The sequence below is a fragment of the Lynx canadensis genome, chromosome B4, assembly GCF_007474595.2.
Source record: "Lynx canadensis isolate LIC74 chromosome B4, mLynCan4.pri.v2, whole genome shotgun sequence".
Taxonomy (NCBI): Eukaryota; Metazoa; Chordata; class Mammalia; order Carnivora; family Felidae; genus Lynx; species Lynx canadensis.
In genome coordinates, this window is record NC_044309.1 from 15792798 (window position 1) to 15812556 (window position 19759).

Below are 19759 nucleotides of genomic sequence, written 5' to 3' on the forward strand. Positions count from 1 at the left end.
AAATCATGCATCATTAACTTTAGGAAAGGCCTAATATAATTTACTGTATCACCTTAGGGTTCCCAAAGTGGGGCCACAAGGTAGCCTGGGGTCACATCTCTGCTTTAGTATTTTCTACCTATGTGACTTTGGACAAATCACAAACTTCACTAAGTTTCAACTTCCTCATTAGTAAATACATTTCCCTCATAAGGTGGTCGTGAGGATGAAAAGAGGTCGTCCTTGTAGAACAGTTAGATTAGATGCCTGGCACATAGTAATCGTCCAATAAACACGGCTATTCTTAGCAGTGATAGCAGTTAACATCTGCTTAAATATTTTGTGTATTAATTTTTTATTTAAAAAATATGCAACAGTAAATATTTTTACACTGCCTAAGACCCTGGGCAGAAAATCACTATATAACACACAGTAATTCCTTGCAATTCACAAACTTAACTTTTACAGTCTGCCAAGCAGACTTTTACACCTGCCAAGCATCCAAAGATCTACACTATGGCATGAAGTAATTTACCACTTTGCTGATGCCCAAATTTGAGGTCGGTGAATGGGCCCGAGTCCCTTGGAGGGTAAGTGAGTCTACCCAATCGCCCCACTTCTGTTTTCACCATGGACTTGCATACTTGCAAGGACTGGTTTTCACATATGGGGTGACTCTGGAAGTAAATTCTATCAGAGTTTTCAGGGAAGAGTAAATGCCAATGCAGTATGTGCCATTTGAGGAGTCATGAAGTTGTCCCTATGTTGGCCTTTGCACCACTGTCTAATCATTTCATAAAATGTATAAGGGTTCCGCTTAAGTGTCTTGAGATACCTCCTTGGTTTACTCACCTCCAGGGACTGCCTGCCATGTGGCATTGAAGCCTCTCCCATTTATAGAGCTGTCGGTCTTAAAGCGGATGGCTAGCTCATTTCCAGTGCTGGAGACCTGCAAGGGACTCTCAGATGACCTTTGGGCACACAACTGGGTTATTCTGGGCGAGTGGAAATCAGGGCCTCCATAGACCTAAGATGGGATGCAGAAAAAAGGACTGAAATTAAGAGAGAAATTTAAGCAAGGATAACCTTTCCCCTGGCTCCGTTTACCACCATTTCTTGGATTCTATTTTCATTAGAGAGTGAAATCTCAGTCTCCTTGGGTGGGGATGAACTTTAAACTTGAGCTGGATCTTCAAAGGCACTCCCTCAGCCCTAGGAACACACAAGTTCAACCACCCATAAAATGCCTGCTTATTTTCTCAGTCAGAATTGTAGAGCTGAAGATTCTTCCAGAATCTTCCCTATCTCCTCTCTTCCTCTTTCCACATCTTCACAGGATTTCCTGCTTTCTTTGGCAGAGGCATTGCAGATAAAACAGTATCAAGTGTGGCTGTCTAACTCTTCTAGGCGCATACGAATAGTCTGAGCATAAAGCCATGTTGTTTGTGAAAGTCAATTCTCTGAACCCTGCTGATCTCCCAGTTACATTTTGTAGGATCTTCTCCTTTGCACCCTGAATAGTGTATAAGATTAGGCATTTAAAGTAATATTTTGCTTCTCCAGAGAGAGTGGAACATATAACCTCTATCAGCGTGTTCTATGATTTCCTCAAGAGGGGACTCCCCCAGATTCTCTCTGAACCTACTCCCAGAATCCCACTGGTGGGAACATGACCAAGAGCAGCCAACTTCTTCTGGGGAATTGCCCTGGAGTCTGCCCAGTATCAGGATGGCTCCTTCTAGATGCATCTCACATGCCCACAGGTCTCCTAGGCTACTCCAGTTTGCACCCACCTATCTGACTAGGGTCCAGTGCCTCAGTGACACATTCCTCCCAGCAAGTGCCCCTGGGGTCTCACAGCCACATCGTGCAGGCAGGTGGCACCCAGCCCAGGCCCCGTCTCTGACTCCTCACACATGGGTTCCCGGTGGGGACAGGGGACAGGAAGATAAGACTCAAACAGTATTGAACCCCCACTTCCGGGCCCTGCCAAACTCGAATTTGTAGAAGAAACACTATTTTTGATGACAGTTTTCAGGCATAATGGTGTCTGGGTCCTTCCCTCTGCCCCACATGGATAGGCTACATAATCCTGTGCTCCGGGTCAAAACCGGACCAGGGAAAGCGGAGCTGGGTGAATTTGTACACAGCGCCCTCACACCTCTGAAATCTGTGCAGCCCTCCCACCTAGCTGTGCTCTCCCTGATTCCCCAGGCCCCCAGGTCCTCACCCACCCTCAGGGCAGCTGTTGACTGATAGGGGGAATCACTCAAGAGTTCTCCAAGAGGAGAGAGGGAGAACAAGAAGCCTACTTTTGGTGAGGAGTGTGTGATTTGAATCTATAATGATTTCTTTGTCTGATTAATTCCCCCCAGCGATGCGAGAAAGGCCAAAATGAATGAAGCTGCTGTTTCACGGAGGGCTGAGCACAAGGGCTTTAATTGCAAAGGAATGAAGCGGGCGGATGGCTTCAAGCTTATTTTCATAGGAGGAGCTATGTTTGTGTGGCCCCCTAAGTCCCATCAAAAGCAGGACTTTAGGAGGAGCCCTGTGTGGCCCTTTACACGTACACATATGCAAATGGCAGAAACAGATTGCTTCTGGTTTACCCCATCCTTTGCTGTTTGTGGGATCTGCCTGCCCCCCCCCCCACTCCCCATCCCCCCCGCCCAGAACACAGTCCTCAGAGCATGAAACTGACAGCCTGTGCTGCTAATCAGCCATGCTCAATAAACAGCACACATTTGGAGAGAACACTGAGCACAAGGCTTTAGTTCTGACAAAGAAAACTTGCACGTCGGCAAAATATTCTTTGTTTTCCCTGCCCAGGGTCCCCTTAAGATCACAAACATAACGGGGATGAGTCGGCGGGGCCCAGAAGCCTCCAGAAGAATCAACACTGCCGCTTTGGACATTCTTTGCTTCCACTCTAACAGGGCTGGGCTCACAACGGACCATCGCAGAGAGACCAGAGGGAATAAACTGACCACACCAAGCAATTGTCCTGATTTATTGCCCCAAGGAGTGGATTTCCTTTTCTGCTTTATGCACGTTCAGGCTTCTTTCTCAGAGACTGAAATAAAATCAGCCCAGAGTGTTTCCATGACCCAAACAATAGAACGGTACTTTTGGCTTCCACAAATAAAACCGAGACTTAACGCGTGACTCTTCAAAAGAGGAAAAAGATGGAAAGAATTTCAGGGTGTGGTTCATTCGACTACAGCATATGACTAAACTTCGGGGGGGAAAAAAACCGGGTCTGATGATCAGAGATTAAGAAACGTGTTTTTAGCAAATGCTCAGGATATAGAACATTTCAAAGCCTATGGTTTTAATCTGTTTTGAACATCGCTTTCTGCACTGTTAGCTCCATTTATTGTTACAATCAAGTCAGCATTCCAGGGTTATGAGTAACCAAACGGCTGTTGCTTTAATGCAACTGGCCACTTTCCGCACACTGAGTTTTTAGGGGAAAAAATACCGGCTCTTGGTAAAATCTGGTGAAACCCAGGTAAGCCCCAATACCTGCTGACAGAGAGGTCCTACTTGGCTGTGCTCAGAACAGGAGGGGATAGTGTGCAGGCTGAGAAGAGTGGGTCAAGAAAATCAGCAGTCTCAAGGCCACATACCTACCGGGAGTAACATTCTGAAACCTATAGCTAACGTGTTATCAGCAGCTACGGTATGAGAGATGGAAAAAATCATTTTATCATCATTAGTGCAAATTTATTACAGCACTTTCCACCTGCCATGAGCATGTGCAAGGATGTCAAATAAGGGTTTTGAACAAAAGGTAAGGGGGTGACTCATTTCAGCCTTAAGTAAGCTTTCCCAAAACACTTAAGGGGCTCAAGATTTTGATGGATTTTGATGGAACATGGGAGACCACCTTGTCCTAATATAAATAAGCCCCAGGCTGACTTGTCCTAATATAAATAAGCCCCAGGCTGACTGTAGCCTCTTCTCAGAGGCCTTTTTGTGCAGACACAGGACCCTGCCTAAACACAGCTGCCTGGAGACCCTGCTTTGTCCCCCTGTCCCCAAGCCACTTACATTGAGCAGCCCCAGTCTGCTTTCTCACGTAATGGGCGGGACAAAACGCAAAGCACAATGAACCCATTTACATTTTGCCAAGTGGGCAACAATCACAGGCACTTCGGAATATGAAAATGAAGGGCTCGGAACATTTCACATTACTGTGGAAAAGTCTGCTGCCAGCCCTTTGTAAGTGTTAAGGGGTTTTATGCCACCGAAAAATTCCTTGCTGGCAAGAAGGACCATTTGAACCTTCCACATGTGAGTGTTGTTCCTACTCATACTGAGAGTGTGAATTTCAAGAGCCACCTTGTTCCCCTAAAACCTTTCCTCTTCTGAGATGGAGCCATGACTTGGCAACACCCAGTACTTACATGAAGACAAGGGTAGAGGTTTTAACCCAAGGACGTACCTGCTCTGTCTCTGATTTCACTTACTGAGCATTATCCGCCTTTGGAGAGCCTGGCACTGCTAAACGCAATTCTGTGAGTCTGCGTCCACTCCGTGAGGGCACGGTTTGGGAGCCCCACTTCTTTTCAAGGAAGGGACTTGTGTTATAAGTAAAGTTTTTAAACGTTAAAGTTTCCTATGAGGTCTGTGCTGCTCATTCCAATAACTTGCGCATTACCCACCTCTGTCTATCTTTACGTACTGGCTTACGTGCAGCACCGAGGAGCGGATGAGCTCAGTTCTTAGCTTTTCCACCCACTATCCTCAGGGTCATGGAAAGACCCATCAATATTTCCAAGCCCCTGTTTGGACAACAATAAAACGGGGACAAAATTCCCTTCATACTCTGCTGGATTATTTCACATTCAAAGGGGAAAATGGATGTCACAGTCCCTTTGCAAGCCACCACCAACGCACGTTATTATGGCATGTCAGGGATTCGTATGCTTTCATTCTTTCCACAAATATACATCAAGTGTTCACTATTTGCCAAGTACTCTGCGGCAGGTATAGCAGGAAAGCAAAACCGAAGCAAACAAACAAACAAATACCCAGGCTTTGATGGGGTTTAAGTTCTACTAGATATGGAACCTTGCCATGAAACGCTCTAGCAATCTCCAGAGCTGAGGCGATAGGCGCTTTGTCCATAGGAAGCCATTCAGTTTTGCACTCAGTTTCGGTTCCTAATGACCAGGGCCCTGCGATAAATGGCTGGTTGTAACAGATTCTCAAGGTCATCCCAACTATCTGAGATAAACCCTGTGCAGTAGTGTTGCGTTTCGTGACCTGCACCATGTTGACCCCCCTCAGATTGCAGCTGCCCTCTCACCCCCAAGCCCGCCCCTTCTCTACACTCTGCCTCCTCACTGCCTTGCCTAAGGGAGTTTTCTCAGACTGAAATGGAGGGCATTAACAATCCCCAGTGCAATCCATCAATGGGGACAGGAGCTGGGGGACCAGTGCCTCAGACTCTCACCCTTAGAGGCATGGTTCTGACGAGCAGTCCCCAAAGCCCCTCAGCGGGCCCCAGTGGGATAAAGCGCAAGTGGCCCACAGGGGCTCCCATCACTGGCTCTTCCTCCTTCACCCTTCCTCCCACTGTCCCCTTTCCTCCTGCTTTCTGATACCACCTGCTAGTCCAACTGCCTGCCCCCAAGTCCTTCAAGAGTCACTGCTTTTAGGGAAAGCCAAACTGCGATAGTAATCCCATTTGCCCATAAACATCACTCACAAAGAAGTGATACTCATCAAAATGTCTAAAAATAGAACACCACTGGCCCCTGCAAATAATTTGCACAGTGATCTCCAGTTCTACCCCAAATTTGGCATGCGCTGGAAAGCAATCTAAATTCCTACCTCCAGGACGTCAAAGTTGCACCTTGCGTGATACTCCACATCAAAGTCGTGGACGGTGAGCTGAATGCTACTCCCAGGGGCTGTGTTAATGTACCAGATGCACTCCTTGTTGGGGGGGTACGTGTTAGGGTACCCGGGGCTGCTGAAGGTGCCCGTGGTCCCAGACAACTCCCCGCCACAGCCTGTTAAAACAGGAAGGCTCAGTCAGTTCAAAGTGGACACTGGCCATTAGGAAAAACTCAAACATCCAACTACCCACAAGATAATTGAAAATGCACAATGCCTAATTTAGGGGAAAACTCATAAAGTTATAATAGAGTTATAATTGAGCAGTTATAAAACAATGAGAAAAAAATCATGGCTACAACTTACTAAATTTCTTCCTAAAAAATATATTGATTATAACATTTGGTACAAAAATTCTCAGTCCTTATTCTCACCACATCAAAACTTTGGTAAGATGTTTTAAATAGAATTCCAATTTTTAGATTTTCTTCATTATATTTAGGAAAAAATTTCACAGTAGGAAGTACAATGAACTACGTAAGCAGTGTTAGCGAATACCATGTCTCTCGACCTTCAGTTTCCTTGTATGCAATATGTTATTTCTAAGTCCTTATCAGACCCAAGATCTAGAATACTAAGAGCTAAAAGTTATTACCTTTGTATGGGAGACAATAGGAAATAAAAAAAATAAATAAATGATATGTCCATAGCAGCTTTATTGGTATTGGTAATTGTTTCCACGTGGAAACAACCAAGATGTCCTTCAGTAGCTACAAGGATAAATACATTGTGGTCCATCCACGCAATGGAATATTATTTGACTCTGACAACAAAGGAGCTACCAAGCCAGAAAAAGAGGTGGAAGAAATTCATAAATGAAAGAAAGCAGTCTGAGAAGCCTCCATACTATATAATTTCAAGTCTACGAAATTCTGGAAAAGGCAAATTGTGGGGACAGTACAAAAGATAAGTAGTTGCCAGGGGCTAGAGGAGAGGAGAAATAAATAGGTTGAGCATAGATTTTTAGGGCAGTAAAGCTACTATGTATGATACTATAATGGTGGATATATATATTACACATTTGTCAGTCAGGTGGGACAATGCCAAGAGTGAACCCTAATGTAAACTGTGGGCTTTGGGTGATAATGCAGTGTCACTGTAGGTTTACCAGTTGTAACAAATGTCCCCCTCTGGGTGGGGGTGGGGGCAGATGTTGATAATGGGAGAGGCACTGCATGTATGGGGACAGGGGTAAATGGGAACTCTACCTTCTACTTAATTTTGCTGTGAACTTAAAACTCTTCTAAAAAATAAAGTCTATTTCAAACAAAAACAGCCAATCATCAATTCAATGATACAGGTCCTGACCCAGAAAACTTACATCTAAAAACCAACTAAACAGGGGCACCTGGGAGGCCCAGTCAGTTAGGCATCTGACTCTGGCTCAGGTCATGATCTCGTGGTTCGTGAATTCAAGCCCCGTGTCAGGCTCTGTGCTGACAGCTCGGAGCCTGGAGCCTGCTGCAGATTCTGTGTCTCCCTCTCTCCCTTCCCCTCCCCTGCTCATGCTCTGTCTCTCTGTCTCTCCCAAAAATAAATAAACAATAAAAAAAACTTTTTTAATTTTAATTGAAAACCAACTAAACAAATAGAAACTGGGTATGTAAAACCCAAACATGAAGCTTATGTTTTATGAATGTTTACACAGCATGGCTTAGAAAGTAATTAAGGCAAATGATTACAACAACCAACCAAATATTGCAACACACGGTATATAGTAAGAAAAACTGCCACCACGCACTTAGATGTGCTTTACAGCTTTTTCCCCTATTTGAATACTCATAGTCATCATGTGAAGCAGCTGTTATGATTATCTGCATTTCTCAAGTGACCAAATCAATGGAAATAGAGGTCAAGTGCCTTGCCCAAGGTGACCTGGCTTATAAGTGGTTGGAGCAGGACACCAGTCCAGGAAATCTGATAGTGGCCCAAAGACTTTATTACTGAATTCTGCAGACTCACATAGTGTGTAGAAATCCAGACAGAGATTTGAGGATGGAGAGGCAGAGAAAACTTTGTGAAAGAAGTAAAATTTGAGGAAGGCTCAAATTTTCATGACAAAATTGGAAAAAAATAAAGGTAAAATTAGGGGGAAAAGATAGATCACTTTTTTTTTTTCCAATAGCAATTTTTGGTGATTAAAAAACATTGCTTGCTCTGTCAACATATCAAAGTCACCTTTTTTATTTTTTCAACATATTCTTTACTGGATGGCAAATTGTTCCAAGTATCTCCTCTTATTCCGTATCAAGGCTTTTTGGGTTTATAAAATGACAGTACCAGGGCACCTGGGTGGCTCAGTTGGTTAAACCTCCGATTCTTGGTTTGGGCTCAGGTCACGCTCTCACAGTTTGTGAGTTCGAGCCCCGCATCATTGAGATTCTCTCTCCTTCTATCTCTGCACCTTCCCCCCTTGTGCTCTCTCTCTCTCTCTCTCTCTCTCTCTGTCAAAATAAATAAATTTTAAGAAATGGCAGTACCTCCTCACTCCAAGATGAACATATGTGCATTATCACATGAGTACAATTAACCTGCCATGACTTAAAACAAGCCCCTAAAGCTGAGGTCATGTCTACTCTCTACCCCATGCAAATGTGCTCTGTACAGTGAGTTAGAAAAAGGATTTATAAAGGATTCAGAAGAAATACTCTCCATACAGAATCTCGACTTAGCTGAAAAGAGCTGAGGAGAATTCTAAGAAGAACCTTGATCTCAGTACAGAAATCTGATTCCAGCTCCAAATGCCACCACCTTCTGGAGTGCCCATTTCCTCCTTCTAGTTGAAAACCTGTGTTTTCAGGCTTCAAGTTTGTTGCACAGGGTAGTATCTTTCCTGGGGCCTGTAAAGTTCCAACCTTTATTTCTCATTAAAACCTCTTGTGGGGGGGGAGGTAAATAGTTTAAAGTTAGACGCACTGATATTGTTTATAGACTCTGGTGAATGTCACAAAAACATGAATGCCATGAAAGATTAGAAAATATTTTTCCTACTAGAACAACACATGGAAAACGTTCCTGAAGCCAAAATCAGCACACTTTACTCAGCACCACTGCACAACTGTGGGGGGCACCGGTCACAGTAGATGCCACCAAGTGACGCCCTCTGGAGTCTTGTGACACAGTGGCCCCCTAAAAATTATCGGAAGTTGTAACACCTTCTATTAAAATACATCACAGGGAAGCAAAAGTGTTCCGTTACCCCACCCTCTTCCTTTCAGCCTACATTTTCAGCTTCTGTGAATCCTGAGACCGGTTGTATCAGATAAAAAAAAAAAAAATCCAATGAAAAAAATCTTTGGAGGAAAATACCTTGGTGGCCACATCGCATAAAAGAGAACAAGGAAATGGAATCTTGGGTATCTCCCAGTTCTCATTTTTATTTCACTCCAGTTCACCAGACAATCTAATTCCATTTTTTTAATCATAGTTGATTCATCTAAAAATCTGCCTGACATTTTCCATTGTCTTTTCCAGTGGTTTTAGGTTACCTTGTAAATTCCTTTGTGAATAACAGGATACGAATACCCTTAAACTAGTCAAGTAAAAGCTGGAATGATAATATCAGGTTCTTGGCAGGAGTGATGCTTTGAAAAACTACAGCACTGATTTTATTCACCCACTTACAGCTCTGGAGACCCACAGTGTACTTTTCCCCAAGATTTAAAACAAACATAAACAAGGTTTATAAAATACAAAACCAGATCGTATTTTTAAATCTGTCATGGTTTCTTCTCATCAATATCACTTATGTGTGTGCCTTTTTTTTTTTTTTAATTTTTTTTTTTTCTTCAACATTTATTTATTTTTGGGACAGAGAGACACAGAGCATGAACGGGGGAGGGGCAGAGAGAGAGGGAGACACAGAATCGGAAACAGGCTCCAGGCTCTGAGCCATCAGCCCAGAGCCTGACGCGGGGCTCGAACCCACTGACCGCGAGATCGTGACCTGGCTGAAGTCGGACGCTTAACCGACTGCGCCACCCAGGCGCCCCTGTGTGTGCCTTTTAAAGGCAAATTCCAGTATCATTAAAAGTACCCTATTGGAAGACCTACCCTATGACCCAGCAATAGCACTGCTAGGAATTTACCCAAGGGATACAGGAGTGCTGATGCATAGGGGCACTTGTACCCCAATGTTTATAGCAGCACTCTCAACAATAGCCAAATTATGGAAAGAGCCTAAATGTCCATCAACTGATGAATGGATAAAAAAAAAATTGTGGTTTATATACACAATGGAGTACTACATGGCAATGAGAAAGAATGAAATCTGGCCCTTTGTAGCAACATGGATGGAACTGGAGAGTGTGATGCTAAGTGAAATAAGCCATACAGAGAAAGACAGATACCATATGGTTTCACTCTTATGTGGATCCTGAGAAACTTATCAGAAACCCATGGGGGAGGGGAAGGAAAAAAAAAAAGAGGTTAGAGTGGAAGAGAGCCAAAGCATAAGAGACTTAAAAACTGAGAACAAACTGAGGGCTGATGGGGGGTGGGAGGGAGGGGAGGGTGGGTGATGGGTATTGAGGAGGGCACCTTTTGGGATGAGCACTGGGTGTTGTATGGAAACCAATTTGACAATAAACTTCATATATTGGAAAAAAAAAAGTACCCTATTGGAGGGGCGCCTGGGTGGCTCAGTAGGTTGAGCGTCCGACTTCAGCTCAGGTCATGGTCTCACGGTTCGTGAGCTCGAGCCCCGCATCAGGCTCTGTACTGGCAGCTCAGAGCCTGGAGCCTGCTTCAAATTCTGTGTCTCCCCCTCTCTCTGCCCCTCCCCTGCTCATGCTCTGTCTCTCTCTGTCTCAAAAATAAATAAAAACGTTAAAAAAAAGATATTAAAAAAAATTACCCCATTGGAGTGAAAATACTGTGTGTCGAGGAGAGAAAGAAAGTATTGGCACTTAAAAACTATGAAGCTTTCTTTTTATCTTTTGTGCGCTCACTACCTCTGAGGCTTAACGTATCGAAAGGTTAAAAACTTTTATTTAAAAGTTCACATCAGGGGCGCCTGGGTGGCGCAGTCGGTTAAGCGTCCGACTTCAGCCAGGTCACGATCTCGCGGTCCGTGAGTTCGAGCCCCACATCAGGCTCTGGGCTGATGGCTCAGAGCCTGGAGCCTGTTTCCGATTCTGTGTCTCCCTCTCTCTCTGCCCTCCCCCGTTCATGCTCTGTCTCTCTCTGTCCCAAAAATAAATAAAAAACGTTGAAAAAAAAAATTTTTAAAGTTCACATCAAATGCAAACTAGAATAAGTTAATTTGGTGATATTTCATGGTAAAACTATAAAGTACTGGAAAATAAAATTAATTCTGATAATTAAATTTAACTCTGTCTTTGTATTTCTACGTCCTGATAAAGATAGAAATAACTTTCCAATTACTATTTATTCAGTCAATAAATATTTATTGAGCATATGCAATACGTGATCTAGAAGTTGTGTATGTTTAATGTCTCTGGGAAAAAAAACACACACACAAAAAAAACAAAATAACAACTCCATTTATAGACCTAAAAAGTGCTATCCCCACATGCCTTTCTGTAAATCACTAAACTCTTTTTGTTTTCCCTTCAGTTTGCAAAGAGTAATTTCAATATGTTTGATTTGGAAAAAACAAAGAGTGAACTCTATTTTATCCTTTACTTGTTAATTGGTGGTAAATTACAAAGAAGAATAAATAAATGACAGGGACACCTGGGTGGCTCAGTCTGTTAAGCATCTGACTTCAGCTCAGGTCATGATCTCATGGCTCATGACCTGGAGCCCCACCTCCGGCTCTGTGCAGACAGCTCAAAGCCTGGAGCCTGCTTCAGATTCTGTGTCTCCCTTCTTCTCTGCCCTCCCTTACTCGCGCTCTGTCTCTGTGTCTGTCTCTGTCTCTCTCTTTCTCTCTTAAAAATAAAAAAAAAATAATAAACAGACAAAACAAGAATAAATAAATGATCATATTGCATTGCTAAAAGATATTTTAATTTTTGTTAGTTTCAATAGGATAATGTTAGCATAATTCTCTTTTGGGACTTATTTCGAGTCCACAGATGAGAGATTTTAATCAACATTTAGCCTGCTATGCCTCACTTTCTTGGGTTTTATCACACTTTCCTTGATTTGGGGATTCTTTGACAGATGTGTAGATGACATCAGGCAAAGGAAAATCTGTCAAAATATACATTTTAAAAACTGAAAAAATGAATGATGTCTAGGGCTTTTTCTATGCTCTCTTTTAGTGACAAGAGAAAACATTTTCACAAAAAAATTAAGAAAATTTCTATTAGCCAAAAAATTAAATATGTAGTGAATTTATTTGATACTTTCATAAATTCAAGCTATCATTAGGCTAAAAGTGAAACATTACAACATGAATTTGGAATTGTATAATTATGGATGAAAATGGAAAATTAGAAAGTCACACCAAAAGCTGGACTTTTTAAATTATAAATGAAAGCAGGGACACCTGGGTGGCTCAGTCAGTTAAGCGTCTGACTTCACATCAGGTCAGGACCTTGCAGTTCGTGACTTCCAGCCCCGCGTCGGACTCTACTGACATCTCAGAGCCTGGAGCCTGCTTTGGATTCTGTGTCTCCCTCTCTCTCTGCCCCTCTCCCACTCTCACTTTATCTCTCTCTCAAAAATAAACAAATATTAAAAAACTCTTTTTTAAATTAAAAAAAATTTTTTTAAATTGTGGGGTTTTTAAAGAATGTAGAATGTGAGTCTTCCAGATTTGATTTATACATCATTTTCCACTTAATTAGCTGTGGAAAAGGGAGTCAGTTCCAATACAAAAAATGGGATTTAGAACCTATAGTAGCCCATCATCAAGGAAAAGAAATATGAAGACAATTCAATAGTCTCACTGTGTGTAATTCTAAAACAGAGAAAATGTGTGCCAGATGCTGAAATGAATCAACAGCTAAGTTTAATTCTGCCTCATCAATCAATATCTTATTCATATTGGGTAACACGGCTGTTCATTTTGATGTACTATTCTGCACCTCCTATGGAAGAGAGACAAGGTGGGTTTTTGTTTTGTTCTTAACAAGGTTTATGGAATTCAAAAATATACCTGTCAGGGAAGGTGCTTTACATCTATAGTTGTTATCAGTGTTGCTAATGTCCAATACTAAAAACTTTCTACACAAACAATTATCCTCAGTTTACTTTCTTGTTAAATTTAAATTTGGGGGGCAGTGGGGGGCCTGGAAGAGGAAAAAACGTTTTGTTCACTGCACTATTTCCCTTGGTGTGGGGCTTAGGTCTTGACAATCTCTTGTTAAAATACACTTTCTCCTGAAAGAATCACAGAAGGAAATGCGTTTCTAAATCCATCCACCCATTCCAGGGGCGCCTGGGTGGCGCAGTCGGTTAAGCGCCTGACTTCAGCCAGGTCATGATCTTGCGGTCCGTGAGTTCGAGCCCCGCGTCAGGCTCTGGGCTGATGGCTCAGAGCCTGGAGCCTGTTTCTGATTCTGTGTCTGTCTCTCTCTCTGCCCCTCCCCCGTTCATGCTCTGTCTCTCTCTGTCCCAAAAAATAAATAAACGTTGAAAAAAAAAATTAAAAAAAAAATAAATCCATCCACCCATTCTGGAGACAGAAACAACAAGGCTTCTGGAAAATTGCACATGTCAACATCTCTTTGAGAGCAGAAATAACGGTACAGACACATGTGTGAATATCACACCTGATGCAACTATGGAGAAGGCACACAGTTGTGGGCGACTCTGCGACAATCTAACATCATGTTGTTGTCAATCATGCCCATGATTTTGAGAGGTGATGGCGGGGGGGGGGTGGGGTGGTCACAGGAAGAGGAAGGAAAGAGAGATGGAGGCCAGACAAGGCTGTAGATTAAGGAAGTCACATCAACCAGTCAATGGCTATCAGGAAGTAATGTAGGAGGTGATGTGTAGACTTCCAGCATCCTCTCCATCATCATGTTACCTGGCCAGTCAGATGAATAATAAAATGTGACAGAAATAAATACATTTTCTGCAACCAGGCTTTAGGAATCTCAAATAGAGGACAATGATTCAGGAGAGCATTTCAGGGGTCAACATAGGGAAAATAATAAAGCAATGTTTTAAAAGGCTGACAAAGGAGCAGACAGTGGAGTGATGAATAAAAGGTTTTGACAGAGACATATTTGGAAGAAATAGAAAGTGGCTCTTTGTAGCCAACTGGTAACAGAAGATTTTCGTGGAGGAGACAACATGACTTCAGAGTTGTGTAATTTGCATGCTAAGTTGCAAAACTTTTGAAAACATAATAATATTCCAAGTAAAGCACAGACTATGGCATAAGACCAACCTTGGCTCTGTTACTACTTGGATAACTAACCTTTCTATCCTCAGTTTCTTTATCCGTAACAGCACTAATACTTAATGTCGTAGGGCTGTTGCACAGATTACATGAAATAACCAAAGTAAGACTGTTAGTTAACTGCCTGGCACGTGATAGTCACTGAATACATTCTGTACGTTATAATTTAACAAAAATTCATCCAGATATGAGGTGAGATGAGAGAAAGATTTGGAGGTAGAATCACCATATCAGCTAAATAGCTTTCACGAATACTCGATGAAAGGTAAGAAATCAGTTGTTCATTAAGCTACAGCAAAGATAGTTCATATTTGCAGGGTGGCTCATGGTTTTTCAAACCAGTTTTAATGAGCACATGACGATCTTATCTGACATTCCTAACAACTCTATACAAGAGGCAAGAATGATTGTATCAGGCCCATTTTAGAGATGAACAAAGAAAGTATGGGTGCCCGGGTGGCTCAGTTGGTTGAGCGTCCAACTTTGGCTCAGGTCATGATCTCATGGTGCATGGGTTCGAGTCCTGCATCGGGCTCGCTGCTGTCAGTAAACAGCCCGTGTCATATCGTCTGTCCCCCTCTCTCTCTGCCACTCCCCTGCTCACACTGTCTCTCTTAAAAATAAATCAACAATAGAGTTGAGCAAAGTGAGGCTCCAGAGGGCTACTGGACTCACAGGTCACCTTGTAAATGGCACATTTGAGGCCACCCCCCATCTCTATCCATCCCCCCTCCACCCCCACCCCCACGCCCCTTACTCCCAGTTCTGTGTTCTTTCCACTGTGCCTTTTGGACACTTGAGCCCAAAGGCATCGGAATGGCAATGTTGAACACCACCCTCATTACTGTTCTGTCCATCTAGTGAGGGGAAAATCACCACAGCAACCTGAAAAAAATAAATGAAGCAAAAACTTTTTTCATTTAATGTGAGGCAAATCTGATGAAATCTAATATATTAACATTATTAGACATCAGCTGAACTGGAATAAAATAAGGTCCTACAGAGCATCACATGTTTTTCAGTTTTAATTAATCTTTCTAAAACTTTTAGTACTGGTGACTGATAATCTATTTGATTTATTTTCCTCCAAACTCCCAGTCATCAGCTGAAAGGAAGTGCTTACCTTATCATCAGGAAGCACGTTGATCTACTGAACTCATAACAAGGAAAAGTTAAAAGCTGTTGCTAAACCTGGTTACTTGTGAAGATCATTTAAATCTTTTTCATAAAAGGACTTTGCTATCACTGTTTTTTTTTTTCTTGGTCTAAAACAAGCAAGTTATAAAATTTCAGAATGCACACATAAAAATGAGGCATAATCTATGTATGTTCCATCCTCAAAGTTTTGAGTTGTTGTTTTTAAATAAAAAAGTTCTAATAAAAGCAAACCAGCAATGAAACAGGGAAATGGAATCCCATCCCAGGCACAAAGTGTTTAAAGCTCTCTCTGTGTTTCCCTACGATTGCTCAGATGTAGTTGTTACTTTATACTTGGCATTTTTCTGAAACTATTTTCCATAAACCAATAGCACTGGGAGGACTGTCAGCGTGGAACTGGTGTGTTCAAGGCCCACCGAGGCTGCAAGAAAAGGAACAGAGAACAGATCCAAACAGGACATCTTCACACCCATATCCTTAAATTTCTGAGGGAAACACTTGAGAAGTCAGTGGTCAATGTGAAAAAGGAGCTGAAAAGCCAAAATATGGTAAAAGAATACATTTTACACACAGTAAACCATGATGCTCCATACACTTCATTAAAATAACTGATGCATGTGTTAATTGTTTTTCTATAATTAAAAATTAAAAATGTTCTCTCTGATAATACCTTGAGGGGTGCCTTACTGGGTAGCCCAACTCCCCTCTGACATGCTACAAGGCAGCGTGTGGAGGCAGTGGGGTCGCAGGAGGAAGTTGCCAGAATTCTTCTGGTGGGGCAGGTAGGATGTAAAATGGTAACTTAGGAACTCAGAATTTGGGGATGGTCCAACCCAAGGCAAGGTTAAACTGCTCCGTGGACTACAGAGGCCTCACTTCTGTTTCATCTGTGAGATATGCAAATAATGTAGTTAAAGCAATTCCGACCAGAAAAATTTAAGGATGGGGTAGAAGGCAGAGGTAGAGAGAAATGTGAGCTCCCTAAAATGGCCAAAGCTGTTCAAAGGTGCCTATGACATGTAGAAGAGCCACAGAAAGTCAGCAATATCTGGTCTGATTTTACCAGTTAATTTCTCAGTAGTTTAAAAGTGGATGCTGGGGGCGCCTGGGTGGCGCAGTCGGTTAAGCGTCCGACTTCAGCCGGGTCACGATCTCGCGGTCCGTGAGTTCGAGCCCCGCGTCGGGCTCTGGGCTGATGGCTCAGAGCCTGGAGCCTATTTCCGATTCTGTGTCTCCCTCTCTCTCTGCCCCTCCCCCGTTCATGCTCTGTCTCTCTCTGTCCCAAAAATAAATAAACGTTGAAAAAAAAAAATTTAAAAAAAAAAAATAAAAAAATAAAAGTGGATGCTGTTCTCCGGGGATGCAGGAAAAAGGCAAATGGTAGGTATCTATCCTACTAAGAGAAAAACATGAAAATCTGATCACTAGACTCTTTGAAGTCAAGACCAATGGTGGAGCCCCTAGAATCCATCTGATTTTAAGGATACGATCTGATCTTAAGGATGTGCATATTAATTTTCTGGGGGATTTTGTGGGTTAGCACAAGAGCAGGCAATCACAGGTGAAACCAGACAAGAAGATCAGTAACAGAGAGACCAAGGAATGTGAGGTTCTCCCGAGAATAAAGGAAGAAGAAAGAAGACAAAGCATGGTGACTCCAAGAGAAGACAAAGTTGTCAAAAGCTGCAGAAGCTCATGTACGAGGGCGAATAGTGTCCCCCAGACATCACATCTACCTGGACCTGTGATTGTGACCTTATTTGGATGCAGCATCTTTGCAGATGTTACTAAGATGAGGGTCACACTGGATTAGCTTGGGGCTGAAAGCCAATATAATTGGTGTCCTCAGAGGAAGATGGAAATCTAGACACAGACCAAGAGAAGGAAGAAGGCTAGATGGAGACAGAGATTGGAGTTATGCATCCAGAAGCTAAGGAAAGCCAAGGGTTGCCGGCAACCAGCAGAAGCTAGAAGTGGTAAAGAAGGATCCTTCCCGAGAGCCTTTGGAGGAACAGCCCTCCTGACATGTGCAGTTTGGACTTCTAGCTTTCAGAAGTCTGAAAATAACTTCCTGTTGTTTGAAGCCACCCTGTTTGTGGTATTTTGTTACATCAGCCTTAGGGAAGCTAATCTACCCCCATTGTTTTCCTGATAGACAGGGCGGCCAAACCCAAAGACAGACGCAAAATGACAGCCGTTCCGAGTGTAACATCTGAAGGAGCATGGGTTGGTAAGCTCTCCCTGCTCCTTCTTGTATCAATTACTTTCCATTTATCACACTGAGGTTTAGATAATGGTTGCTTAAGGATAAGGTTAGAGGATAGAAAAGGTTTGTTTCAGCCTGTTTGGGCTGCTATAACAAAATGTCACAGACCGAATAGCTTATACACATCAGGAATTCATTTCTTACAGTTCTGGAAGCTGGAGGTCTGAGATCAGGGTACCCTCATGGTAGGGTGAGGACCTTCTTCTGGGTCACAGACATCACATGGCAGCGGGAACTCTTAGGACTAATCCCAGACCCCTCATGAGCTGATCACCTCCCAAATGCCCCACCTCCTAATACTATCACCTTAGGTAGTAGGGTTCAACACATGCATTTTGAGAGGACACACACATTCAGAATCAGGAAAGTCTACGGTTAAAGAAGCTACAGACAGACTTAGGGCTCAGTATCACATTAGGAGAAAAGCAAAGCCAAGAACTAAGGATAATGATTTTTAGCACCAAGAAATCAGTAAAGGTTTAAAAAGTTTCCTCTTCCATAAGGACCTCATCCCAACTCCATACTCTGAGATAATCATTTGTCTGACTAATTTCCATACAGCAGGGATCTGTTTTCAATGGTAGGGACAAAAAAGAGAGAGAAAGAATAAAATCATACCACGAAGTTAATGACCTGGAAAACAGATGCAAGGAGCTCAAACTCGAGTCTGTCCATGGTTATAAAATGACTTCTAAATGACAATATAAGATGTCATAGAAATATTCACAATTAAGATTATCGTAGCTCTCTGACTCTCTGAGCTATCCTGAGGCTGAATATTGAAGTATTTTGCCTTAGTACCCCCACTAAAGAGAAATGAACCCAATGGAGCCACATTTTGGGACTTTTCACATAGTATAAAGTTTCATTTCCTGTACATGAAAGGATAAAAATCTTTCATTTTGACCCAGAGAAGTATAGCCAATCTCGTCATCTTTTCATTTTGATTAATATGCCCTTTTTCTTCCTAATCTACTCATTCTAGCCAAATTAAACAATGGTTTCTCAGTAGCAATTCTTTGCTTACAATTCAGGAGAAGTCAATCACTCAGTCCTTTTCTCTTATACGTTTTAAATTATTGAAGATTTCTGAACAAAACGTATAAAAATAGTGTAAAATATCTTCCAAGGAAATGAAATGAGACCAAGGCGACTGGACTAATTTCCCCCCAAAAATACCTAAGTAGTCCTGCCTAAGGCTACTAATAGCTCTTTTATGAAATCCCCCACATAAGCAAAGACTGAGGGAATGTGTTCTCTTGATGTGATTTTCCAAGTTCAACACTCATACTTCTATTTAAAAGTATTCATTCTAATCCTGCTTTCTTTTGGTGTAATTGTTTTGGCCCTCAGTACCTTATAAGGAAAAGCTCAGGAGCCTCCTCTCCACCCCCCCAGGGCTCCGCATCACCCTCACCGCCATTTCTTTCTCTCTCTTTCCTCAACCCTGAAGGATTCCTGCACAGTGAGGGTGCTCCGTATGGACACATGGGCAGATGTGGGAGGGAGCACCATGCCAATGGTGGTCATGTCCTCCAACCATCCATGCTCTGTGAATCGTTTTCTGTAATTATACCAAGGGGTGCAGTCCGCTCGCAGGGCAAATGCTGATTCAGGCATCCAGCCTGGCCAGGAAGTTTCCCTGGAGGAGGGCAGAACTTTCTCGGGGCTGGGCTCCTACATTAACCAAATCAGGGGATCCACTCTGTCCCCCATTGTTGACCTCCAGTCAAACCAAGCTATTTGGGGGGCAGCCATTCTTTTACTCTTCACCTTAATAAAACTCCTCTTGTAAACTAGTTTGGGCAGATAAACCATGGTGACAGATGAGATGATCTCTGTGGTTGATCCCAGCTCAGAAGCATATGATCCCATCAACCATACGTAGCAACTCCAAAACAAGAGCACTTTCTAAATGAGTAACAAAGCAGATATTGTGTTGAAGGACAAATAACATCAGCTATTTTGAACTAGTCATTTGCTAAGTAATATGCTTCCCCCCATTATTGCTCTTTGAACCTGAAGAAAAAAAGGAATTGTGTAGTCTAGTAGAGAGGCCTTGGAACCAGAATATTATTCACTGGGAAAGAGTGTATATGTTCATTTTAAAACATTCATTATCCTCA

General features: G+C 42.5%; 1 protein-coding gene across 1 annotated transcript in view; it reads right to left on the reverse strand.

The window, feature by feature from the left end:
- Positions 1-19759, reverse strand: part of CUBN (cubilin) — a 277621-nt gene that overhangs the window by 144776 nt on the left and 113086 nt on the right. The window contains exons 29-30 of the mRNA XM_030320462.1: positions 5821-6002; positions 832-1006 (exon numbers count right to left, since the gene is read on the reverse strand). Of these exons, the coding sequence (XP_030176322.1) occupies positions 832-1006; positions 5821-6002 (357 nt within the window). The remainder of the gene's footprint in view (positions 1-831; positions 1007-5820; positions 6003-19759) is intronic.